This window comes from Hyla sarda, chromosome 3, assembly GCF_029499605.1.
Source record: "Hyla sarda isolate aHylSar1 chromosome 3, aHylSar1.hap1, whole genome shotgun sequence".
NCBI classification, from domain to species: Eukaryota; Metazoa; Chordata; class Amphibia; order Anura; family Hylidae; genus Hyla; species Hyla sarda.
The window spans coordinates 23243047-23270106 of record NC_079191.1 but is presented as its reverse complement, the minus strand read 5'-3'; the positions used below and the strand labels follow the sequence as shown (position 1 = coordinate 23270106).

The following is a 27060-nucleotide window of genomic DNA, read 5'->3' as shown; positions in this document are numbered from 1 at the left end:
AGGACAAAACCCATGAAAAGATGATTTTCACACAAAAACATAATGAATATTTACTGTAAATCAGTGACTTCTGCTGTTGTCTTTCAGAGACCAGATCAGAAATGCGCAGCTTTACCTTGGCAAGTGCCACTCTCATGTAATTTTCGCAAACAATGGCAGTGTTCCCCCACATAAGGCAGGCAGTGTTCCCCCACATAAGGCAGGCAGTGTTCCCCCACATAAGGCAGGCAGTGTTCCCCCACATAAGGCAGGCAGTGTTCCCCCACATAAGGCAGGCAGTGTTCCCCCACATAAGGCAGGCAGTGTTCCCCCACATAAGGCAGGCAGTGTTCCCCCACATAAGGCAGGCAGTGTTCCCCCACATAAGGCAGGCAGTGTTCCCCCACATAAGGCAGGCAGTGTTCCCCCACATAAGGCAGGCAGTGTTCCCCCACATAAGGCAGGCAGTGTTCCCCCACATAAGGCAGGCAGTGTTCCCCCACATAAGGCAGGCAGTGTTCCCCCACATAAGGCAGGCAGTGTTCCCCCACATAAGGCAGGCAGTGTTCCCCCACATAAGGCAGGCAGTGTTCCCCCACATAAGGCAGGCAGTGTTCCCCCACATAAGGCAGGCAGTGTTCCCCCACATAAGGCAGGCAGTGTTCCCCCACATAAGGCAGGCAGTGTTCCCCCCACATAAGGCAGGCAGTGTTCCCCCCCACATAAGGCAGGCAGTGTTCCCCCCCCACATAAGGCAGGCAGTGTTTCCCCCACATAAGGCAGGCAGTGTTTCCCCCACATAAGGCAGGCAGTGTCCTCCCCCCCACATAAGGCAGGCAGTGTCCTCCCCCCCCCCCCCCCCACATAAGGCAGGCAGTGTTCCCCCCCCTCCCACATAAGGCAGGCAGTGTTTCTCCCCCCCCCCCCCACATAAGGCAGGCAGTGTTTCTCCCCCCCCCCCCCCCCCACAAAAGGCAGGCAGTGTTTCCCCCCCCCCCCCCACATAAGGCAGGCAGTGTTTCCCCCCCCCCCACCCCACATTAGGCAGGCCAGCGGTCTTCAACCTGCGGACCTCCAGATGTTGCAAAACTATAACTCCGAGCATGCCCGGACAGCCAACGCCTGGGAGTTGTAGTTTTGCAACATCTGGAGCTCCACAGGTTGAAGACCACAGATGCAGGCAGTGTTCCCCCCACAGACATACAGCCTCCAGCCATATACAGTGTATGCCTGTGTACTGCCCACTTCAGTGCTCCGACCACCCGCTCCGGCTATAGCAGTAGGTCTCAGGAGCGGTGGTCGGAGCACCGAAGATGACGTGCCGCTGGTCACTTACCAAGCTGGCCAGCGCGCGTCTTCCTCCTTCTCTATCCTCCGGTCCTCAGCGCCTTTGTTTCCATGGGCGCACGCACGTGATGTCAGTGATGTCCCGGCGTGCGCTATGTCCCGGCGGCCCTGCGTTTTTAGACTTAACTCTGGGCCGCAGGGAGTTAATAGTGATGGGGGGGGGAATTACCCCATCGCTACAGGACGGGTAAACGCCGGCTCTGCTCGGGGCCCTGGGGCCAGCTCGGGGCCCCAAGCAATTGCTTGGTGGCCTGTCCTGTTGCGATCTCCCCCGCCTAACCCCCGGGACTGACTCACCGAACCCCTGGGGTTCGATCAAACCCAGTTTAAGAACCACTGGTCTAGACAATGTAGTGTAGACTGTTATAGCTCCAGCATTAGAGCGGGTTACGTTTTTTCACTTTGTGGTGTTCTACGCTGGAAATAATCCTAATATCGCGGCCTCTGTCATGTGTCATGGGATAACCAGGAGCCCCTATTCATGTGAATTCATGTGGTCTGCAGAACAATTGGGGGGTGAGGCCTGATGTCACCGGGTACATGAATACAGCCTGTCCATAGGATCTACAGCGCTACTGGACATTTCTTCATCAGTGATCAGCTTAAAAAATAACCATTTATTACCCCCCTCCCCCAATCCATGCGGTAATGAGGTCTAGTGTCCACAGTGATCTCACCAGCAGAATAGTGAGTACAGCTCTGGGGTATAATACAGGATGTAACTCAGGATCAGTACAGGATAAGTAATGTAATGTATGTACACAGTGACCTCACCGGCAGAATAGTGAGTACAGCTCTGGAATATAATACAGAATATAACTCAGGATCAGTACAGGATAAGTAATGTAATGTATATACACAGTGACCTCACCAGCAGAATAGTGAGTACAGCTCTGGAGTATAATACAGGATATAACTCAGGATCAGTACAGGATAAGTAATGTAATGTATGTACTCAGTGACCTCACCAGCAGAATTGTGAGTACAGCTCTGGAGTATAATACAGGATATAACTCAGGATCAGTACAGGATAAGTAATGTAATGTATGCACACAGTTACCCCACCAGCAGAATAGTGAGTACAGCTCTGGAGTATAATACAGGATATAACTCAGGATCAGTACAGGATAAGTAATGTAATGTATATACACAGTGACCTCACCAGCAGAATAGTGAGTACAGCTCTGCAGTATAATACAGGATAACTCGGGATCAGTACAGGATAAGTAATGTACTGTATGTACACAGTGACCTCTCCAGCAGAATAGTGAGTACAGCTCTGGAGTATAATACAGGATATATGTCAGGATCAGTACAGGATAAGTAATGTAATGTATGTACACAGTGACCTCACCAGCAGAATAGTGAGTGCAGCTCTGGAGTATAATACAGGATATAACTCAGGATCAGTACAGGATAAGTAATGTAATGTATGTACACAGTGACCTCACCAGCAGAATAGTGAGTACAGCTCTGGAGTATAATACAGGATATAACTCAGGATCAGTACAGGATAAGTAATGTAATGTATGTACACAGTGACCTCACCAGCAGAATAGTGAGTGCAGCTCTGGAGTATAATACAGGATATAACTCAGGATCAGTACAGGATAAGTAATGTAATGTATGTACACAGTGACCCCACCAGCAGAATAGTGAGTGCAGCTCTGGAGTATAATACAGCCTCATCTCGCCCTGTATTCTGCTCTCTGTCCCTGTGGGATTCTTGTAGCTGGGTCCGGTCTGTATTCTCTTTCTTGTTACTGTTGTGTGTTTCTATTACTCTGACATACATATTCTTGTGGTTCTGTGTTACATTGTGTGATGATTGTTATTATAAGGTAATGACTGTGTAGATGGTTCCTGGAAGTTCCCTTGTGTCCACACCCGATTCCTCCCTGAGGTCGGAGAACCAGTTCGCAGCTGATCGCAGGCAGTCTGCTGGGACGTGTTGTTGTCTTTTACGCCTCCTTGTTACTGGATCGCTCCTCCTTGTACACAGTAAATAGCTGCGTTAGTGCAGTTCACCGATGATGACGTCCGCCGCCATGACGGGACACTTGCAAAATATTGTCCTGTTATGGCAGTATTTCCCAACCAGGGTGCCTCCTGCTATTGCAAAACTACAACTCCCAGCATGCCTGGACAGCCGAAGGCTGTCCAGGCATGCTGGGAGTTGTAGTTTTGCAACAGCTGGAGGCACCCTGAATGGGAAACACTGTGTTACGGAGTAACATGACTTGGTTCTTCCATATAGATATCAAGGAAGTGGCGTCACTCACTCTTGCCATTTTTACCCAATTCCGCACAGGTCTTATACTGGTGTTAGGCTGCGTTCACACGTCAAAAATAAAAACGGACAATAACGGATGCAAACGGAGGTTATCCATTTGTATCCGTTATTATTCATTTAATAAACTTGTGAGCATGCTCAGAAATAAAAACGGATCAATAAACTGATTTAAAAAAAAAACTGATTCAAACGGATGACATCAAAGGCTCCTCCGTTTTCCATAGACTTCAATGTTAAATTTACCGTATCGTTTTTTTTCTTCCGTTTTTTTTAATTTATTTTTTTTGACGGAAGAAAAAATACTGCATGTGCCGTTTTTTTTTCTGCCATCAAAAAACGGAAATGACGGGTGCAAACGGATGTAAACGGATTGTAAAAAAAATCCCATTGACATGAATGGGATTTTTTTTAAAAACAGTTTTCAATCCGTTTTTACAGCCTGCAAGAACGGAACCGAAACGGGGATTAAAAAAAAAAAAAAAACGGGGACAGACGGCCGTGTGAACGCACCCTTACTGGTAATAGCAGTCATCACTTTACTGAGCTTGTGTATTATCATCTTTGGTCAACAGTAGGATTTTCCACAGCAGACCAGGGTGTTTATCTATAGAAACTACCCCAAAATTTAAAAAACTTAAAGGGGTATTCCAGGAAAAAAAATAATAAATAAATAAATGTATATATATATATATATATATATATATATATATATATATATATATATATATATACATCAACAGGCTCCAGAAAGTTAAACAAATTTGTAAATGACTTCTATTAAAAATTCTTAATACTTCCAATAATTATCAGTTGCTGAAGTTGAAGTTCTTTTCTGTCTGACAGTTCTCTCTGCTGACACCTCTGTCTGTCTCGGGAACTACACACAGTAGAAGAGGTTTGCTATGGGGATTTGCTTCTAGTCTGGACAGCTCCAGAGACACGTGTCATCAGAGAGCACTTAGACAGAAAAGAACAACTCAACTTCAGCAGCTCATAAGCACTGAAAGGATTAAGATTATTTAATAGAAGTAATTTACCAATCTGTTTAACTTTCTGTTAATGTATAAAAAAAATGGAAATCCCCCTTTTAACCCTCTTATACTACCCTCTTAACCCTTTCATACTACAAGTACCATCCTGCTTTTTTATTGCCGTTATTATATAATAACTGATGAAAAAAACAGATGCAGTAACTGGTAATAACGGATGAAAACTGATGACCATCATCCATTATTTTTAGTGTTTTTTTTTCCTTAAAAAACCTGATATTTTTCATCCATTATCACCAGTTACATCCGTTTTTATTTATCATTTTTTTTTCCAATCGGGTTTTTAACCTTTTTTTCTTTGTAAATCTGTACTGAGCATGCTCAGTACAAAAAACAGACAATAACGCATGATAAACGGATGTTTTTTTATTTTTTATTTATTAATTTTTTAACATCCGTTTCCCATAGACCTCAATGTTAAACTTTAATGGCCATTTTTTCACCGTTATTTATGCCGGACAAAAAAAATAGTCTTTTGCGCCGGGAAAAATTTTGTAAAAACGGACGCACCTGATGCAAAGAGGGTCAAAAAAAAATCCCATTGACATGAATAGGATTTTTTGATGGCCGTTTTTCAGGACTTTTTGCCCAGATGATATCTGTAGTGTGAAAGGGGCCCTAGCAATTGAACTCCAAAGATTTGTTTAGGTCTTGGGAACCTTTTAGTTTATTTTCTTAAGAAAGAAAAATAAAAAAAAATAATGAAAAACTGAAATAGATACAATTGTGGCAACATTGGATAAATTCTTTATTTTAGGTATTTTGAGAGTCGTATTATTTTTTTTTTAGCCAAAGTGGCAGCTACAGGAGAAAGTGATTTTGACCTATAATCACATTTGAGGCTTTTTACGAAAATTTTGATTTCTTTGCGCTGTGTTCACATGTTGAATTGTTACTGAATTTTTCAAACCGCTTTTACGCCATTTTTGCAGTTTGGTGCAATTTTGTAAAATCTTAAAAATGACATGCTTGTACCGTGATTTGCACAATTTGCACACCGCCTCAGGGGAGGTGTATAACTACTAATATATCCTGATCCCATAGAGATAGGAGCAGTATACAGATAGAGCTAGAGGAGAGGTATATAACTACTAATATATCCTGATCCCATAGAGATAGCAGCAGCAGCAGTATACAGATAGAGCTGGAAGGGAGGTGAATAAGTACTATATATCCTGATCCCATAGAGATAGCAGCAGTATGCAGACAGCTATAGGGGGAGGTGTACAACTACTATATATCCTGATCTCATAGAGGTTGCAGCAGTATACAGAGAGCTGGAAGGGAGGTGTACAACTACTATACACTGGTCCCTCAAGTTACAATATTAATTGGTTCCGGGACGACCATTGTATGTTGAAACCATTGTATGTTGAGACCAGAACTCTATGGAAACCTGGTAATTGGTTCTTAAGCCACCAAAATGTCATCCAAAAATAGGAAAAAGTGAGGATTAAAGAAAAATAAATAAATAATTAATACAGATAAAGCAAATCCTTACATATAAAAGTAAGAAAGATCTGCTGGGAGCTGTAATCACTGTCTGTCAGTGTTTCCCAATCAGGAAACCTCCAGCTGTTGCAAAACCAACTCCCAGCATGCCTGGACAGCCTACGGCTGTCCAGGCATGCTGGGAGTTGTAGTTTTGCAACAGCAGGGGGCACCCTGCTTGGGAAACACTTGTCTATGTAGAGGACAGAAGCTTCTTCAGAGTCCTGTACAGAACACACAATGTCCTAAAAAAGTAACATGGAGCCGCCCTCACCTGGTGTCCAAAGGAGCAGCTAACCCTGGTACAGGTAAAGAGTACAGAACATGTAATACCTCCCTGTACTGTAGGGGGCGCTACAGGTGTTTTACCAGTAAATTGTCCATTCTGATTGGTCGGTTCTTCAGGCCATTGACATGTTTCGTAGATCTGGACTGTCTGTACATTTTGTATGTTGAGTCTGGTTTCAACTTACAGTGGTCCAGAAAAGACCATTGTATGTTGAAACTGTATGTTGAGGCCATTGTAAGTTGAGGGATCACTGTATATCCTGATCCTATTGAGTTAGCAGCAGCAGTATACAGATAGAGCTGGAGGGGAGGGGATTAACTACTATATATCCTGATCCCATAGAGATAGCAGCAGTATACAGAGAGAGCTGGGGTTGAGGTGTGTAATTGTAGTTTCCAGCACAGCACACAAAGGGGAGTCTAGCTGTGCTGCAATGGGTGGGGTAACTGATGTGTGGGAGGGAAACAAGTCACCTCCCACCCAGAGACAAGGGATCCTGGAGATTGAAGTTGGGAGGGCAGAGGAACAGGAAATAGCAAGTTCACAAAAAAAGCCAACAGCGTGATGGGGGGGGGGGGGGGGGGCACAGGACACGGCCATTTACCACTAACACAAGCACTGATCCTTGGTAAGCATGTCCATTACTGATGATTAGTAAAGTCATTTTATGTTGGATAACCCCTTTAACTAGTTTCTGCACTGACCGTTTTGCGCATTTCTACAATAGAATCCTCCAGAAATGTTCATAAGCAAAACAGTGACCCACTGTAACCTTTGGGGTAACAGTATGATAGGAAGTAACACAAAGATCGCCCTCAGCAAGTTTCACTTCATCCCGTTCTTATAAATAATATCTGATTACTACAATTGTTTCATTTCCATTGCTAAAAATGATACGTCTGGAAACAATGAGAAGGATGTGAGAAGTGAGGAGGGGCAGCGTGGGTAATTTCAGTACCCCTGTGGTTGTTCTGGGCAGGGGACAAACATCGAAATCATGAGACTGCGCCAAATTTGCAGCAAACTTTTCCAATTGCTTAAAGGGGTACACCGGTGGAAAACTTTTTTAAATGTATTTATTTTTTTAAATCAACTGGTGCCAGAATGTTAAACAGATTTGTAAATGACTTCTATTAAAAATTCTTAATCCTTCCAGTACTTAGCGGCTGTATACTACAGAGGAAATTATTTTCTTTTGAAATGTATTTTCTTTTCGACCACAGTGCTCTCTGCTGACACCCCTGTCCATTTTGGGAACTGTCCAGAGCAGCATATGTTCGCTATGGGGATTTTCTCCTACTCTGGACAGTTCCTGACATGGACAGAGGTGTCAGCAGAGAGCACTGTGGTCGTGACAGAAAAGAAATACAAAAATAAAAGAATTTCCTCTGTAGAATACAGCCGCTAATAAGTACTGGAAGGATTAAGATTTTCTAATAGAAGTAATTTACAAATCTGCTTAACTCTCTTGCACCAGTTGATTTAAAAAAGTTTTCCACCGGTGTAACCCTTTAAGCGCATCTAAAAATTTTACAGTTTGGTGTACTCAGCTCCCATGCAGAACCGTCTCTCTGGTGTCTGTGCTCTAGATGACTGTTTCCCAACCAGGGTGCCTCCAGTGGTTGCAAAACTACAACTTCCAGCATGCCCGGACAGCCTTTGGCTGTCCGGGCTTGCTGGGAGTTGTAGTTTTGCAACTGCTGGAGGCACCCTGGTTGGGAAACACACATCTAGATGTCCGTGATTGAACAACGGAAAAACCGATTATGGCAAAATATGCAGGGCTATGGAGTCGGTAGATAAATGTTCCGACTCCACAGTTTTTTTTTTACTTCCGACTCCGACTCCTCTATATTAATATGCAAATGTATTTATAAACACTTAGGGTGGGTTTACACCACGATTTTCTATACGGTTTTGGATACGGATTTAAAAAAAAAAAAACGTATGCAACTGTACAGAAAACCGTGCCCATAGACTTTCCATTCAAAACCGTATGCACCATATTGCATACAGTTGTCTCAGTTTTTCACACCACCCGTTTTTTTTCCTTTTTTTTTTTTTTCTGGACCGAAAACCGTGGCCTACCACTGTTTTTGGTCCAGGTGAAAAACCGTATTGACCCGTATACGTTTTTTAAAAACATGGGAGTCAATGGGAACCGTACAGAACTGTATGTGTGTACGGTTCCATCCAGTTTTTACCATACGGTTTTTGACTTTGCACAGTTTTTTTTTCTTGTAATTTCAATCAAACAAGTGAAACTTTATTCATAATGGAGTGAAAAGTTCAAAACGTATGCGTTTTTTTTTTTCTTAAAAAACGGATGCAACCGGACATCACTTTTCAAACCGTATACGGTTTTCAACCGTATACAGACAAAACTTTGTACACACGTTTTGATACAGTTTAGTCCGGTTTTGAGGTATCCGTTTTTTTTAATCAAAAACCTAAAAAAAAAACTGTATTGCAAAAACGTGGTGTGAACCCAGCCTTACAGTGGAATCCAAGAAGCTGTTCCACAAAGTTCTTCTAAGCTCTTCTAGCAGAGAGAGGTAGTTGGGCAGAAGCTGCTGCCTTCTCTTTTTTGTGTGCTGATCTGCTGCTGAAGATAGGGCAGTGGGAGGATCCAGGAAAGGGGTATTTATTATAAAACATGATTTCCCTAGTAGAATCCCATAGTCATGTTTAAAGTTTAAAGGGGTACTCTGGTGGAAAACGTATTTTATTTATACTTTTTTTTTTTTTTTTTAATCAACTGGTGCAAGAAAGTTAAACAGATTTGTAAATTACTTTTATTAAAAAAATCTTCATTTTTCCAGTGCTTATCAGCTACTGAATATACTTCAGAGGAAATACTTTTCTTTTTGCAACACAGAGCTCTCTTCTGAATCACGAGCACAGTGCTCTCTGCTGACATCTCTGTCCAGAGTAGGAGAAAATCCCCATAGCAAACACATTCTGCTCTGGACAGTTTCTAAAATGGACAGAGATGTCAGCAGAGAGCACTGTGCTCGTGGTGTCAGCAGAGAGCTCTGTGTTCCAAAAAGAAAATAATTTCCTCTGTAGTATTCAGCAGCTAATAAGTACTGTAAGGATTAAGATTTTTAAATAGAAGTAATTTACAAATCTGTAACTTACTGGCACCAGTTGATAAAAAAATTAAAATTAAATTAAATAAGTTTTCCACCGGAGTGCCCCTTTAAGATAACAATCGGAGTTTACACATTTTTATAGCCTTAGCTGAATGGCAGCAGTTTTTCCAATGGTTTACAGCTTCAGTCTTGAACTATTGACCCTCCATTCCCTTCGCTTATACAAGTGTCTCTAGTCCTGCAAAAAACATTTACTTAATCCCTTATCAGTGAGAGGCTAGGTTACCCATGGGTTCCCTGTAACAGCAGAACACAAAACTATGGAAAGTATAAGTATTGCCGCTCCTAATTGTGCGTTGCGTGCCATATAGTAAAGCACATGAAAAGCTTCTTCAGTCACTTAACGTGTTCATTTTGCGGTTACGTGAGGCACTGCATGCATTGGTCTTTATTCTTACAGTAGAGAAGTCATTAATTATAACTTTTTGTGAATTGGGACATTTAAATTTGCTTTATTATTTTATTCCAATCTAAATTTAGTAGGAGTCTGAGTCTGTGCATTGTTTGCCAACTCCAGTTCCAGGTACCCAAAATTTTGTCCAACACAGACTCCACAGCCCTGGAAATATGAAAAACAAAATGTTGCTGAATATATAGAATGTGAGTAAATAGGAACATAAAGATGAAATAAGTTACTAAGGAGGAAACACGTTGGCGGGGGCGACATGTGCTGCCCATCTGGACCCTATATGCAGGATCCAAGCACAAGCTTACAGTACGCCAACACCCAGAAAATCTGTGTCTCATAGAAAACTGTAATAAAAAATAAAAATAAGAGTAAAAATTTTATGCAAACCAGTGACTTTCAGACTTGGATGAATGGCAGCCTTAAAGGGGTACTTCCCTGGAAAATGTTTATTTTAATTATTATTATTTTTTTAAATCAACTGGTGCCAGAAAGTTAAACATATTTGTAAATGACTTCTATTAAAATTCTTTATCTTTCCAGTACTTATCAGCTGCTGTATGCTCCAGAGGAAGTTCTTTTATTTTTGAATTTCCTTTCTGTCTGACCACAGTGCTCTCTGCTGACATTTCTGTCCATTTTAACAACTGTCCGGAGCAGGATATGTTTGCTATGGGGATTTGCTTGTACTCTGGACAGTTCCTGACATGGACAGAGGTGTAAGCAGAGAGCACTGTGGTCAGACAGAAAATAAATTCAAAAAGAAAAGAACTTCCCGTGGAGCATATACCGCAGCTGATAAGTACAGGAAGGATTAAGATTTTTTAATAGAAGTAATTTACAAATCAGTTTTACTTTCTGGCACCAGTTGATTTAAAAATAAATAAATAAAAAAAATGTTTTCCAGTGGAGTTCCCCTCTTAAGTGGAGAGCTAAATGCAGTATCATATTTTTTTTAGGGTAGGGTCACACATGGAAGGGTTTCCCATGGCTTGCGGATTTCTAGATATATAGTAGTTATCTGCAACCCTGTAGAGAATGATCTCAATGATCTCCCCCCCAGCAGTCACTGGGTTATCTCTGGCCATTCCCGGGCTCTAGAAAAGTCAGGTGTTGAAAGGGAGCCTGTCTGTGCTTCAATGGGTGGCACTGAAGCACAGACAGGCTCCCTTTTAACACCTGACTTTTCTCAAGCCCGGGAATGGCCCGAGAAATCATTTTGTATGCTGCTAAAAATGAACATATAGGGCAAAGATCACATAAGAATTGCAAGATCAATCATCGAACACAGGTATAGATTTTATATTATGAACTACACTAACTTTACAGCCCCGGTAGCAAAGTAAAAATAAATAAATAAATACTTGAATAATAAACAAGGGAAACAAAAAGTGAGATAGGTAATAGGTTCACTTGGAGAAGTGCTGACTTTTTAATTTTAATTTTATTTTTAGGGATTATACAAGATTAGAGAAATGAAACCTAATTTGTATTTTTATTTATTAAAAAAAAAAGTATGTGTATGGTATTACCATTTGTCTCTATTCACTTCAAGGGAACTAAGCTGCAAAACCATACCAATGTAAAGGGGTACTCCAGTGGAAAAATTTTGTCAAATCAACTGCTGGCAGAAAGTTAAACAGATTTATTTACTTCTATATAAAAATCTTAATCCCTCCAGTATTTATCAGCTGCTGTATACTACAGAGGAAGTTGTGTAGCTCTTTCCATTCTGTCCACGGTGCTCTCTGCTGCCACCTCTGTTGATGTTTTCTAACTCAACTTCTGCGTTTTTTGAATTGAGATTCCAGTACTCTGACTCCCAGCGATCTCATGCTGATCAACGATCCTGTGGTATTAAAGGGGTACTCCGCTGCCCAGCGTTTCGGGTGTGTGTGGTTGTATGTCAAACCAATATCAATATTCTAATTCTTGGAGATTTTTTTACATCCAATTTAACCAACAAATGGGCTTCTGTGGGGGGTGGTTGCTGAGCACATCATGCAGGTGTACTGGGTAAGATTGGTGAGCCCATCATCCAGGTATACGGAGGGAGGTTGGTGAGCCCATCATCCAGGTGTACGGAGGGAGGTTGGTGAGCCCATCATCCAGGTGTACAGAGGGAGGTTGGTGAGCCCATCATCCAGGTGTACGGAGGGAGGTTGGTGAGCCCATCATCCAGGTGTACGGAGGGAGGTTGGTGAGCCCATCATCCAGGTGTACGGAGGGAGGTTGGTGAGCCCATCATCCAGGTGTATGGAGGGAGGTTGGTGAGCCCATCATCCAGGTGTACGGAGGGAGGTTGGTGAGCTCATCATCCAGGTGTACGGAGGGAGGTTGGTGAGCCCATCATCCAGGTGTACGGAGGGAGGTTGGTGAGCTCATCATCCAGGTATACGGAGGGAGGTTGGTGAGCCCATCATCCAGGTGTATGGAGGGAGGTTGGTGAGCCCATCATCCAGGTGTATGGAGGGAGGTTGGTGAGCCCATCATCCAGGTGTACGGAGGGAGGTTGGTGAGCCCATCATCCAGGTGTATGGAGGGAGGTTGGTGAGCCCATCATCCAGGTGTACAGAGGGAGGTTGGTGAGCCCATCATCCAGGTGTACGGAGGGAGGTTGGTGAGCCCATCATCCAGGTGTACGGAGGGAGGTTGGTGAGCCCATCATCCAGGTGTATGGAGGGAGGTTGGTGAGCCCATCATCCACGTGTACGGAGGGAGGTTGGTGAGCCCATCATCCAGTTGTATGGAGGGAGGTTGGTGAGCCCATCATCCAGGTGTATGGAGGGAGGTTGGTGAGCCCATCATCCAGGTGTATGGAGGGAGGTTGGTGAGCCCATCATCCAGGTGTATGGAGGGAGGTTGGTGAGCCCATCATCCAGGTGTATGGAGGGAGGTTGGTGAGCCCATCTTGCAGGTGTACAGGCGGAGGTTGACAAGCCCATCGTGAAGGTGACGGGAAGTTGACAAGCCCATTGCGCAGGTGACAGGGGCAGGTTGATGAGCCCGTTGTGAAGGTGTATAGGGAGGAGGTTGGCAAGCCCAAGGTACAGGGGTATGCAGGGGAGGTTGGCGAGTCCATTTTGTCAGTGTACGGCGGGGGAGGTTGGCTAGCCCATTGTGCAGGTGTACGGAGGGGGAGGTTGGCTAGCCCATTGTGCAGGTGTACGGAGGGGGAGGTTGGCTAGCCCATTGTGCAGGTGTACGGAGGGGGAGGTTGGCTAGCCTATTGTGCAGGTATATGGAGGGGTAGGTTGGCTAGAACATTTTGCAGGTGTGCGGAGGGGGAGGTTGGCTAGCCCATTGTGCAGGTGTGCGGAGGGGCAGGTTGGCGAGCCCATTTTGCAGGTGTACGGAGGAGGAGGTTGGCGAGCCCATTGCGCAGGTGTACGGAAGGGGAGGATGGCGAGCCTATTGTGTAAGTGTGTGGGCGTAAGGATGGCGAGCTCATCGTGCAGGTGCATGGGGGTGGTTGTGGAGAATATTTGTTGGACAACTAGTGTCTAATGTGTATAGTTGCCTATTACTATAATATATAGAACTCATTCACTCACCGTTTAATGATGAGATGACTCCTCCTCATTCTGTCCCGGTGTGTACAGCAAAGCTGACAGATAAGCTGCAGAATACAGAAGCATTAGCATATTGTGACAGTGAAAACTGCAGAATTGAAAGTTTATTTTTTTTCCCCCTTTGTATGGATTGTCATATATAAAAAATAAGTTGTGATTTTAAATATCTTTTTATTTGGGATTAAATACGGTTGAATATAGATACACCATGGGAATGTATACCGGCAATGCTGATGTCCTTTGTCTCTGATCTCTCCAGGCGAATACGTTGTGGAATATGACTATGATGCGGTACACGAGGACGAGCTCACCATGCGGGTGGGGGACGTCATCAAGAACGTCAGGAGGCTGGACGAGGAGGGTTGGATGGAAGGGGAGATCAATGGCAAGCGAGGGGCTTTTCCAGATAACTTTGTTAAGGTAAGCAGAACCCCTTTCCATGCACATCGTCACTTTCATCTCAGGTGTTTACAACATTGCTTCCCAACCAGTGTGCCTCCAGCTGTTGCAAAACCACAACTCCCAGCATGCCCGGACAGCCGAAGGCTGTCCGGGCATGCTGGGAGTTGCGGTTTTGCAACAGCTGGGGGCACAATGGTTGGGAAACACTGATCTGCAGATTGCATAGAAAACAGTCCTTTATGTGTTATGCTATTTAGGTCTTTGGGTCACTGGGGGCGCTACTGCTCACCCACATCCATACTGTCCCCTCCTGACCAACAAGCCTATTCAGCCTCAAGCCAAGGCCAACGCAAGATCTCGCACATGCGCAGTAACATCTTTGTCTCGGCATCTTTGTCTCATAACTGCACTGGCCTTGGCTCCACGTCACAGCCGAGGGTCGGACCAGGCTTGTTGGTCAGCCGGGGCTCCTTGTGATGTCCACATTAGATGTTGCGGGATAGGGATGTCCCGACACCGATACTAGTATCGGTATCGGGGCCGGTACTGGCCATTTCCATTGTATCGGGGACTGGATCAATGCCCTCAATACCAAATCCGATACCTGCTGCCTCTCCGCTGCCCCGTCCTCCCATCCGCATCATGGCGTTCCATGGAGGAGCATGTGACACACACGTCACTCCACTGCGCCCAGCGTGATGCTACGGAGGAGGCAGAGTGACGTGTATGTCACATGCTCCTCCATGTAACGCCATGATGCGGACGGGAGAACGGGGCAGCGGAGCGGCAGCACCCGACAGAGGACAGCCGTAGGTGAGTTGTCTACAAGGGTGGGGGCTGCGGTCTACAGGGGGGCCTGCTACTAATGTCTAAAGGGGGGCCTGCGGTTTACAAGGGGGGGGGCTTGCTGTTTACAAGGGGGGCTGTGGTCTACAGGGGGGGGGGCTGCGTTCTATAGGGGGGCCTGCTACTAATGTCTGAAGGGGGGGGGGGCTGCTGTCTACAGGTGGGGGTGCTGTCTACAAGGAGGGGCTGCTGCTAATGTCTGCAAGGGGGGTCTGCTGCTAATGTCTGCAAGGGGATACTACCTACTATTAAAGGCTATTAGTCAGCCGGGGCTCCTGGTGGGGACGGGAGTGGTCCGGGTCAGCACAGTGGACATATTCAGTCTTCTGGCGGATCTGGAATCTGTAACAGAAACTCTGCTGTGTCAACTGAGCAGCTGAATTCCCAGTGAAAGCATCGAAGAGGCCGCTGCGAGTGGATTTTGTATAGTGTGAACCCGTCCTAAAAGCTCCTTCAGACATATTGGTGGTGGTCTCACTTAAAGTGGTGCAGGACCTGCTGCGCGGTAGGTGTAGCACCGCTAAGGCTTGCAGAAGAAGGTCCTGCATCAACCTTTGTCTGTCTAGGCATGCTGGGAGTTGTAGTTTTCCAACAGGTAGAGGCACCCTGGTTGGGAAACAGTGGTTTAGGAAGTCTAATCTGGACTCTGTATTACAGTAGTTTCAGTGTGGGGGTCTGCATTTATTTAGTCGGTCTGATCTGGGCCTCTATATTTATTTAGGGATCTGGGGTCTGTATTTATTTGGGGATTATTTGGCTAATAAAGCAGCAAGGAAAAGCAGCCTCTCGGGTGCCGTGTCGTGACTTTCTTCTCTTAACAGTTATGTCCCTGTCCCTCGAGTCCATGTCTCCTCTGATACATGACAATATCCTGCTGGCCTTAGAAGCAGCTGCCTGACATTGTGCTATTCTGTAGTCTGTGATCTACAAGTACACCCAGATCCTTGTCTACCAGTGACTCTGACAGTTTAATCCCCCCTAAGACATACGACGCATGCAGGTTATTAGTACCCAGATGCATAACTTTACATTTATCCACATTGAACCTCATTTGCCAAGTGGATGCCCAGACACTTAGTCTATCCAAGTCATCTTGTAACTTATACACATCCTCTATAGACTGTACCGTGCTACAAAGCTTGGTGTCATCTGCAAAGATAGAAACAGAGCTGTTAATACCATCCTCTATATCATTGATAAATAAATTAAACAGCAGCGGGCCCAGTACTGAACCTTGGGGTACACCTCTAATAACCAGGGACCAATCAGAGTACGAATCATTGACCACCACTCTCTGGGTACCATCCTTAAAGGGGTTCTCCAGCCCTAATACATCTTATCCTCCCTATGATCTCGGGGGTCCTGCCGCTGGAGACCCCCGCAATACCAAAACACAATGAGGGACATTTATCAATCTTTGCTTATGTATTCTTTTTTTTTTAGTAATTTTTTCCTTACTTTTTTTTGCTTATGTGCGACTTATTTATCATCTGGTTTCAGCCTGTTGATAATTTTCTTTCACGTAAGCAATTTTTCCTTTTTTACTTTGGTTGTAGCTTTTTCTGCTCCATGTTTGAGCTGGAGAAAATTTTTAGTAAATTTTTAACCCTGTTGCGACTTTTTTTTTGCGCAGTTGCGACTGTCGCAGTTAATAAATACCTGACTACCCGGAGTCCATTTTGAAATTATTACTACGTAGTTAATTTTTGGAAAACTTGCTTTTCTCGCTTTCCAGTCAAAATGTCGCACGAAAAATCGCGTTGTCGCAGTTGCGACAATTTTGCGACAATTCTAGTAAAGAAAACCTGACTAAACCCGTTGATAAATGTCCATATATATCCACAGCCCCCCTCTATATACACAGCCCCCCTCTATATACACAGCCCCCCTCTATATACACAGCCCCCCTCTATATCCACAGCCATTCCTCTGTCAAGGCTTCTACTCACCTCTTCATAAAAGCAAATTAGATTTTTTTGACAACTTCTATCCTTAGTAAACCCCTTATAATACTAGTATCTACTATGTATTCCTGTATGTAGTCCCTTGGAGTCCTAAGTAAGGCCGGGTTCACACCACATTTTTTGCAATACCGTTTCTGTAGCAGGTTTTTGAAAAAAAAAACGGATTCCTCAAAACCTGACTAAACTGTATGAAAACGTGTGTACAAATTTTAATCCGTATATGGTTTGAAAAATGATGTCCGGTGCATCCGTTTTTTAAGAAAAAAAAAAGGTAATACGTTTTTAACTTTTCACTCCATTATGAATAAAGTTTCACTTGTTTGATTGAAATTCCAAGAAAAAAACTGCACAAAGTCAAAAACAGGATGGAACCGTACGCACATACAGTTCTATACGGTTCCCATTGACTCCCATGTTAAAATAAAACGTATGCGTTTCAATACGGTTTTTCACCCGGGTCAAAAAAACGTGGTAGGCTTCGGTTTTGGGTACGGGTAAAAATAATTGACAAAACTGCACAGGATGCAAAACTGATACAACCTGATGCATCTTTTGGCATACGGTTTTCAATGGAGAGTCAATGTATACCGTTTTCAATACGGTTCCGTACGGTTTTCAAACTGAAAATGTATACGGGAACTGTATTGCAAAAACGGGGTGTGAACCTGGCCTAATAGGGGCATGGAGGAAACATAAAAAAACTGATGCTCACCTAGCCCCGATCCCCGTAGGTCTGCTGTAGATCCCGTTCTCTTCCCTGCTTTCCTGGTGTCTTCTCTCTGCTCCAACAAGCAGCTGGTTCCAGGACCTTTCCCACTCAGCCAATCGGTGGCCGCAGTGGTTTCATGTGTCAGGCCAGTGATTGGCTGAGCAGGAAGGTCCTGTAAGTCCTATAAGACACTGGACTGCATGGAGGAGAGCGGGAGCTGTGCCAGACTTACGGGGGGACCTATGGAGGGGGATGTGACATTGACATGAAATGGAGGGGGGTGGGGGGATTCACATGAATTTGGACATGAAATGGGGGGATAGATATGAATTGAGTGAGAATATACCGTAAATGAAACGTGAAATTGGGGGATTTCACCATAGCTTTATTTTATTGAAATCGCATATTGATATGATATTTACCTCTATAATCTCACATTTTCCCCAAATGGTACAGTCCTAATATACCTGGGCTGATCTATGTTGTTTTCGACCTATTTAGACTCCATAAACAAGTGTTTCCCAACCAGTGTGCCTCCAGCTGTTGCAAAACTACAACTCCCAGTAAGCGCTGTCCGGGCTTTCTGGGAGTTGTAGTTTTGCAACAGCTGGAGGCACACTGGTTGGGAAACACTGCCATAAACCTTTGGGAATTTTGAAAGTTAAACAGATTTGTAAATGACTTCTGTTTAAAAATCTTAATCCTTTCAGTACTTATCAGCTGCTGTATGCTCCACAATTTCCTTTCTGTCTGACCACAGTGCTCTCTGCTGTCGGGAACTGTTCAGAGCAGGAGCAAATCCCCCCCCCCATAGCAAACCTCTCCTGTTCTGGACAGTTCCTAATATAGACAGAGGTGTCAGCAGAGAGCACTGAGGTCAGACAAAAAATAAATCTAAAAAGAAAAGAATTTCCTCTGTAGTATACAGCAGCTAATAAGTACTGGAAGGATTAAGGTGTTTTAATAGAAGTCATTTACAGATCTGTTTTAACTTTTTGGCACCAGTTGAAATTGGGGGGATAGATGTGAATTGAGTGAGAAAATAAATGAAACATTAAATTGGGGGATTTCACCATAGTTTTATTTTATTGAAATCGCATATTGATATGGTAATATTTACCTCTATAATCGCACATTTTCCCCAAATGGTACAGTCCTAATATATATACACACACATACCTGGGCTGATCAATGTTGTTTTCGACCTATTTAGACTCCATAAACAAGTGTTTCCCAACCAGTGTGCCTCCAGCTGTTGCAAAACTACAACAATTTAATGTTTCATTTATATTCTCACTCAATTCACATCTACCCCCCCCCCCCCCCCCCCCCATTTCAACTGGTGCCAAAAAGTTAAACAGATCTGTAAATGACTTCTATTAAAACACCTTGACCCTTCCAGTACTTATTAGCTGCTGTATACTACAGAGGAAATTCTTTTCTCTTTAGATTTATTTTTTGTCTGACCACAGTGCTCTCTGCTGACATCTCTGTCTATATTAGGATCTGTCCAGAACAGGAGATGTTTGCTATGGGGGGGGGGGGGGGGGGGGATTTGCTCCTGCTCTGGACAGTTCCTGACAGGGACAGAGGTGTCAGCAGAGAGCACTGTGGTCAGACAGAAAGGAAATTGTGGAGCATACAGCAGCTGATAAGTACTGAAAGGATTAAGATTTTTAAACAGAAGTAATTTACAAATCTGTTTAACTTTCACGTCCGAAATGGTTTATGGCAGTGTTTCCCAACCAGTGTGTTGCAAAACTACAACTCCCAGCAAGCCCGGACAGCCTTCGGCGGTCCGGGCTTGCTGGGAGTTGTAGTTTTGCAACAGCTGGAGGCACACAGGTTGGGAAACACTTCCATAAACCTTTTGGGAATTTCGGACGTGTGACGGGACGACACTGATATATTCTTCCAGCAGTGAAATGTGTCGCCCAGATGTCTTCAGTCACATGGTTATAGCCTTGGGTTTTATTATTTTTCTATTAATTGGCGTCACTTAGAGCAGACAGTTCCGAATGATCAGCAGCATGTGATGGGGGGGGGGGGGGTGGGAGAACTCTGGAGGGGGTTATGTAAGGCCGGGGTCACACCACGATTTTGCAATACAGTTCCCGTATACCTTTTCAATGTGAAAACCGTATGCATTGACTCTCCATTGAAAACCGTATGCCAAAAGATGCATCAGGTTGTGTCCGTTTTGCATCCTGTACAGTTTTGTCAGTTTTTTTTCCCCGTACCCAAAACTGTAGCCTACTACGGTTTTTGGTCTGGGTGAAAAACCGTATTGAAACGTATACTTTAAAAAAATTTTTTTTAACATAGGAGTGAATGGGAAACGTACAGAACCTTATGTGCGTATGGTTCCATCCGGTTTTCACCGTACAGTTTTTGACTTTGCACAGTTTTTTTTTTTCTTGGAATTTCAATCTAACAAGTGAAACTTTATTCATAATGGAATGAAAAGTTAAAAACGTATACTTTTTTTTTTCTTAAAAAAAACGATGCAACCGGACATCGTTTTTCCAACCGTATACGGATTAAAATTTGTTCACACATTTTGATATAGTTTAGTCCGGTTTTGAGGAATCCGTTTTTTTTTTTTATCAAAAACCTGATACGGGAACAGTATTGCAAAAACGTAGTGTGAACCCAGCCTAAGGCTGGGTTCACACCACGTTTTGTTAAATACGGTTCCCGTATACGGCTGGGAGGAGGGGTGGGCGGGGCTTAATCGCGGCGCCCGCACTCAGCCGTATTCGGGAACCGTATTTAATGCATGTCTATGAGCCGACCGGAGTGAACCGTAGCCTCCGGTCGGCTTCGTTTTTGGCCGTATGCGGTTTCCTGACCGTAGGCAAAAACATCGTCGACCACGTTTTTGCCTGCGGTCGGGAAACCGCATACGGCCGAAAATGAAGCCGACTGGAGGCTGCGGTTCACTCCAGTCGGCTTATAGACATACATTAAATATGGTTCCCGAATACGGCTGAGTGCGGGCGCCGCGATTAAGCCCCGCCCCCCTCCTCCCAGCCGTATACGGGAACCGTATTTAAAAAAACATGGTGTGAACCCAGCCTAATCCAGTGTGCAAGCTGCGGCTCTCCAGCTGATGGCGAACTACAATACCCAGCAAGCTCAACATCTGGCGAGCCATAGGTTGAAGTACTACTACTCGTCCTGGACAGTGGTCTCTTTGCTTCACTTTTTTATGTTATTATTTTTATTTATTTTTTATTTTTTTTTAAACATGAGGGTGAATTCACCGGCCAAGACTTATAGTTATAAAACTCTACAAAATGTTGGAATAAACTGCATATCTGTCTTGTTATTCCACGTTTATCACATGCTGCGCGCCAAACATCACATGGTAACCACCATAACACAAGCCAATTGTAACGTGGTCTCTATTATGGGTTGAGATTTAGATTTAGCTTATTTCCCTAGATTTAGTTATTAAAGGAGCACTCCTCCTTTTTTTCTTTTTTTTTTTCCATATCATGCGCATTCAGCATCATAAGTCCTACTGCCCTTTTATTCCAGAACAGCTTCACCCATGCATTTCATTTCTGTAACTGGGTCATATGATCACCAGCCTGACCAACAGAAAAACATTGTTTAATCTCAGATTAATCAGATTGCTCCTGCTAACTCCCAGACCCTTCCCCTTCCAGCTCTATCTGTATACTGCTGCTGCTATCTCTATGGGATCAGGATATATATAGTAGTTATACACCTCCCCTCCAGCTCTATCTGTATACTGCTGCTGCAGTCTCTATGGAATCAGGATATATAGTAGCTATAGACCTCTTCTCCCAGCTGTCTTCTTCTGCTATCTCTATAGGATCAGGATGTATAGTAGTTTATACACCTTACCACCCAGCTCTATCTGTATACTGCTTCTGTCTCTATGGGATCAGGATATATAGTAGTTATACACCTCCCCTCCAGCTCTCTCTGTATACTGCTCCTATCTCTATGGGTGGGATCAGGATATGTAGTAGTTATACACCTCCCCCTCCAGCTCTGTCCGTATACTGCTCCTATCTCTATGGGATCAGCATATATAGTAGTTATACACCTCTCCTTCCAGCTCTATCTGTATACTACAGCTATCTCTATAGGATATATGGCAGTTATACACCTTACTTCCCAGCTCTATCTGTATACTGCTGCTATCCCTCTGGGATCAGGATATGTAGTAGTTATACAACTCTCCTCCAGCTCTATCTGTATACTGCTGCTGTTATCCCTCTGGGAGCAGGATATATAGTAGTTATACATTTCCCTCAGGCTGTGTTTGCATGTTCCGTTTTTGCTGCTTTTTTTTTTATGACTTTCCTATAATTGTGGCAGCAATTGTGATACTTTACAGCAATTGTACAAATCACAGTAAAAACATGTAATTCTTCCCATGAATTTGTAAGTCATTCCAAATGCTGGAAAAATGTGTGGTGAATTCAGTAAAATTGTGCATCATGGCACAATGTTCTTAAATTAAGAAACACACTTTAAATAAAAAAATAAAAAATAATTTTCCCCTTCCCTGGTGGCCTAGGTTAATAGAGGTAATAATTAGAGATGAGCGAACTTACAGTAAATTCGATTCGTCACGAACTTCTCGGCTCGGCAGTTGATGACTTTTCCTGCATAAATTAGTTCAGCCTTCAGGTGCTCCCGTGGGCTGGAAAAGGTGGATACAGTCCTAGGAAAGAGTCTCCTAGGACTGTATCCACCTTTTCCAGCCCACGGGAGCACCTGAAAGCTGAACTAATTTATGCAGGAAAAGGCATCAACTGCCGAGCCGAGAAGTTCGTGACGAATCGAATTTACTGTAAGTTCGCTCATCTCTAGTAATAATGCCCATTTTCTTTGCGGTTTTGGTCATAGGCGGGAATAATTGCCCCTTTACTTGATAGTTCTAGGGTAGTGGTGGAAATTACGTCACCTTCCCTGGTGGCCTATGGTAATAAAGTTATTAAAGGGGTACTCCGGTGGAAAACATTTATTTTCTTTAAATAAACTGGTGCCAGAAAGTTAAACAGATTTGTAAACTACTTCTATTTTAAAAGCTTAATCCTTTCAGTACTCATCAGCTGATCCACTGTGCTCTCTGCTGACACCTCTGTCCATGTCAGGAACTGTCCAGAGCAGGAGCAAATCCCCCATAGCAAACCTATCCTGCTCTGGACAGTTCCTGTCATGGACAGAGGTGTCAGCAGAGAGCACTGTGGTCAGACAGAAAATAAATTCAAAAAGAAAATAATTTCCTCTGTTGTATACAGCAGCTAATAAGTACTGGACGTATTAAAGGAAACTGTCAGCTTTCTACCCCCGCACTAACCAGTGGTACTGGGTGGTAGTGCGGGGGACGCTGATCAGTTTGATGCTTACCGTGCCCGAATCCGCCGTGTTGTTCGGCCCAAATCTTCTATTTTCGGTATATGCTAATGAGGTGCTAACTGGCACTGGCTGGGCTAACTGGCGCTCTGACGTCCGTGCCGCCTGCCGCAGCGCCACCCAGCTCATCAATATTCCTCCCCTCTCTCTTCATTACAGAGCGGGGAGAAGAGGGAGAGGCTGAGAGAGGGGAGGAATATTGATGAGCTGGGCGGCGCTGCAGCAGGCCAGTGCCAGTTAGCACCTCATTAGCATATACCGAAAATAGAAGATTACGATCGAACGGCGCGGCGTATCGGGGCACGGTAAGCGTCAAACTGATCGGCGTCCGACCGGTTAGTGCGGGGGAAGAAACTTGACAGTTTTCCTTTAAGATGTTTTAATAGAAGTAATTTACAAATCTGGCACCAGTTGATTTAAAAAAATAATAATGTTACCACCCCTTTTTGAGTACTCTTTAATGTCCCCTTCCCTGTTTGTCTAGTGTAGTGGAAGGAATTATGTCCCCTTCTCTGGTGGTCTAGTGTAGTGGAAGGAATCGTGTCCCCTTCCCTGGTGGTCTAGTGTAGTGGAAGGAATGATGTCCCCTTCCCTGGTTGTCTAGTGTAGTGGAAGGAATTATGTCCCCTTCCCTGGTTGTCTAGTGTAGTGTAAGGAATCATGTCCCCTTCCCTGATGGTCTAGTGTAGTGTAAGGAATAATGTCCCCTTCCCTGGTAGTCTAGTGTAGTGTAAGGAATAATGTCCCCTTCCCTGGTAGTCTAGTGTAGTGTAAGGGATCATGTCCCCTTCCCTGGTCTAGTGTAGTGGAAGGAATAATGTCCCCTTCCCTGGTAGTCTAGTGTAGTGGAAGGAATAATGTCCCCTTCCCTGGTAGTCTAGTGTAGTGGAAGGAATAATGTCCCCTTCCCTGGTGGTCTAGTGTAGTGGAAGGAATAATGTCCCCTTCCCTGGTAGTCTAGTGTAGTGGAAGGAATAATGTCCCCTTCCCTGGTAGTCTAGTGTAGTGTAAGGAATAATGTCCCCTTCCCTGGTAGTCTAGTGTAGTGTAAGGAATAATGTCCCCTTCCCTGGTAGTCTAGTGTAGTGGAAGGAATAATGTCCCCTTCCCTGGTAGTCTAGTGTAGTGGAAGGAATAATGTCCCCTTCCCTGGTAGTCTAGTGTAGTGTAAGGAATAATGTCCCCTTCCCTGGTAGTCTAGTGTAGTAGAAGGAATCATGTCCCCTTCCCTGGTAGTCTAGTGTAGTGGAAGGAATAATGTCCCCTTCCCTGGTAGTCTAGTGTAGTGTAGTGTAAGGAATCATGTCCCCTTCCCTGGTAGTCTAGTGTAGTGTAAGGAATAATGTCCCCTTCCCTGGTAGTCTAGTGTAGTGTAAGGAATCATGTCCCCTTCCCTGGTGGTCTAGTGTAGTAGAAGGAATCATGTCCCCTTCCCTGGTAGTCTAGTGTAGTGGAAGGAATAATGTCCCCTTCCCTGGTATTCTAGTGTAGTGTAAGGAATAATGTCCCCTTCCCTGGTAGTCTAGTGTAGTAGAAGGAATCATGTCCCCTTCCCTGGTAGTCTAGTGTAGTGTAAGGAATAATGTCCCCTTCTCTGGTAGTCTAGTGTAGTGTAAGGAATTATGTCCCCTTCCCTGGTAGTCTAGTGTAGTGTAAGGAATAATGTCCCCTTCCCTGGTAGTCTAGTGTAGTGTAAGGAATAATGTCCCCTTCCCTGGTAGTCTAGTGTAGTGTAAGGAATAATGTCCCCTTCCCTGGTGGTCTAGTGTAGTGTAAGGAATAATGTCCCCTTCCCTGGTGGTCTAGTGTAGTGTAAGGAATAATGTCCCCTTCCCTGGTGGTCTAGTGTAGTGTAAGGAATAATGTCCCCTTCCCTGGTGGTCTAGTGTAGTGTAAGGAATAATGTCCCCTTCCCTGGTAGTCTAGTGTAGTGTAAGGAATAATGTCCCCTTCCCTGGTAGTCTAGTGTAGTGTAAGGAATAATGTCCCCTTCCCTGGTGGTCTAGTGTAGTGTAAGGAATAATGTCCCCTTCCCTGGTGGTCTAGTGTAGTGTAAGGAATAATGTCCCCTTCCCTGGTGGTCTAGTGTAGTGTAAGGAATAATGTCCCCTTCCCTGGTGGTCTAGTGTAGTAGAAGGAATCATGTCCCCTTCCCTGGTAGTCTAGTGTAGTGTAAGGAATCATGTCCCCTTCCCTGGTAGTCTAGTGTAGTGTAAGGAATCATGTCCCCTTCCCTGGTAGTCTAGTGTAGTGTAAGGAATAATGTCCCCTTCTCTGGTAGTCTAGTGTAGTGTAAGGAATAATGTCCCCTTCCCTGGTAGTCTAGTGTAGTGTAAGGAATAATGTCCCCTTCCCTGGTAGTCTAGTGTAGTGTAAGGAATAATGTCCCCTTCCCTGGTAGTCTAGTGTAGTGTAAGGAATAATGTCCCCTTCCCTGGTGGTCTAGTGTAGTGTAAGGAATAATGTCCCCTTCCCTGGTGGTCTAGTGTAGTGTAAGGAATAATGTCCCCTTCCCTGGTAGTCTAGTGTAGTGTAAGGAATCATGTCCCCTTCCCTGGTAGTCTAGTGTAGTAAATGGTTTGATTCCACCCCCTGCTCTTCACTGATCTCGCACATATAAGCACCAGTCAGGGTCATGGGTCCGAGCGCCCTCTGTCTGTAACCTCTGATGTAGCCATTGTGCAGGCAGCGGAGTGTAACCTGATCTGGATGTGCAGGATCCTGGTGAGGCTGCGCAGGAAGAGCTCTGCATTGTTAGAATAGTTGATCAGATAAGTATGAGAACATTCCTGGCTTTCCGCCCCGTGGGAAGCCGCCCCCTCAGGTCACCTGCGTCTTCATATAGACCGCACACCGTCCGTATACTACGTGGAGATCCCGGGCGCGCCCTGTATGTAGACTACTCCCAGGTGTATCTGTGCAGGTCGCTGGGAATGGCGCTGCGATGGCGGCCACTCAGACTCGCTCCGACCGACCGCTGTCTAGAAAACTCAATTTTAGTTTCCAATTATTCAAATGTACAACCGGCACTTGGCAAATCTTTATTTGCTTTGTATTATAGTAGCCTGGGGTAGTGCGAATCCTCCTTAAGTCCTCCTTGCTTTACACTGCAGCTTCCCTGTCCTTTCCAAAACTGGTTCAGGAATGATGCCAAATCCCAGGGCCCTTATTGCTGTTACAGACATTTATAGTTCTCTTAGGCTGCGTTCACACGGCCGCATAGACCCGTCCCGTTCTTCTCCCGTCAAAAAAAACACGGACATCCATTTTCCATAGACTTCAATGTTAAATTTACTGTATCTGTTTTTTTTTTACCCGTTTTTTAATTTTTTTATGGAAGAACAAATACCACATATGACGTTTTTTCTGCCTTAAAAAAACCAGAAATGAGCGCAGACGGGTACAAACGGATGTAAACGGTTTATTAAAATAAAATCCCACATGAATGGGATTTTTTAAAACCTTTTTTAATCTGTTTACAGCCTGCAAGAATGGAACTGAAATGGGGATAAAAAAAAAAAAAACGGGACAGACGGCCGTGTGAACGCACCCTTAGTTGTAGACTAGGAAGAAATATGCAAATTGGGTTTCTATTCTTTACCATCTTCAAGATTTCTGCTTCTTGTTTACATCCTGCTCGGGTCTGATTTTTCTAACAATGTTTGTTAGAATCGTATTCAGCAGTGGTTTTCAACCAGTGTACCTCCAGCGATTGCAACAGCTGGGGGTCCACAGTTTGGAGACCAATGTAGAGCCCTGCATTGGAATTGGGATTCGACGGGACCCAATTCAAAATGTGCAAGTGGTCAGGAGGCAGCTGTAGGCGGGAGCGGGCGGTCAGGAGGCTGCTGCGGGCGGGAGCGGGCGGTCAGGAGGCTGCTGCGGGTGGGAGCGAGCGGTCAGGAGGCTGCTGCGGGTGGGAGCGGGCGGTCAGGAGGCTGCTGCGGGTGGGAGCGGGCGGTCAGGAGGCTGCTGCGGGTGGGAGCGGGCGGTCAGGAGGCTGGTGTTGTATGGGAGCGGTCGGTCAGGAGGCTGCTGCGGGTGGGAGCGGGCGGTCAGGAGGCTGCTGCGGGAGGGAGCGGGCGGTCAGGAGGCTGCTGCGGGAGGGAGCGGGCGGTCAGGAGGCTGCTGCGGGCGGGGAGCGGGCGGTCAGGAGGC

The 27060-nt window shown here is 44.6% G+C and overlaps 1 protein-coding gene across 3 annotated transcripts in view; it reads left to right on the top strand.

Annotated features, from left to right (window-relative positions):
- CD2AP (CD2 associated protein) overlaps positions 1-27060 on the top strand; it is a 146185-nt gene that overhangs the window by 29606 nt on the left and 89519 nt on the right. For all 3 annotated transcript variants that reach the window (XR_008890691.1, XM_056563013.1, XM_056563012.1), the window contains exon 2: positions 13841-14001. Coding sequence is in view for 2 of the 3 variants with exons in the window: in XM_056563013.1 (XP_056418988.1) it covers positions 13841-14001 (161 nt within the window). In the remaining variant the exon portion in view is untranslated. The remainder of the gene's footprint in view (positions 1-13840; positions 14002-27060) is intronic.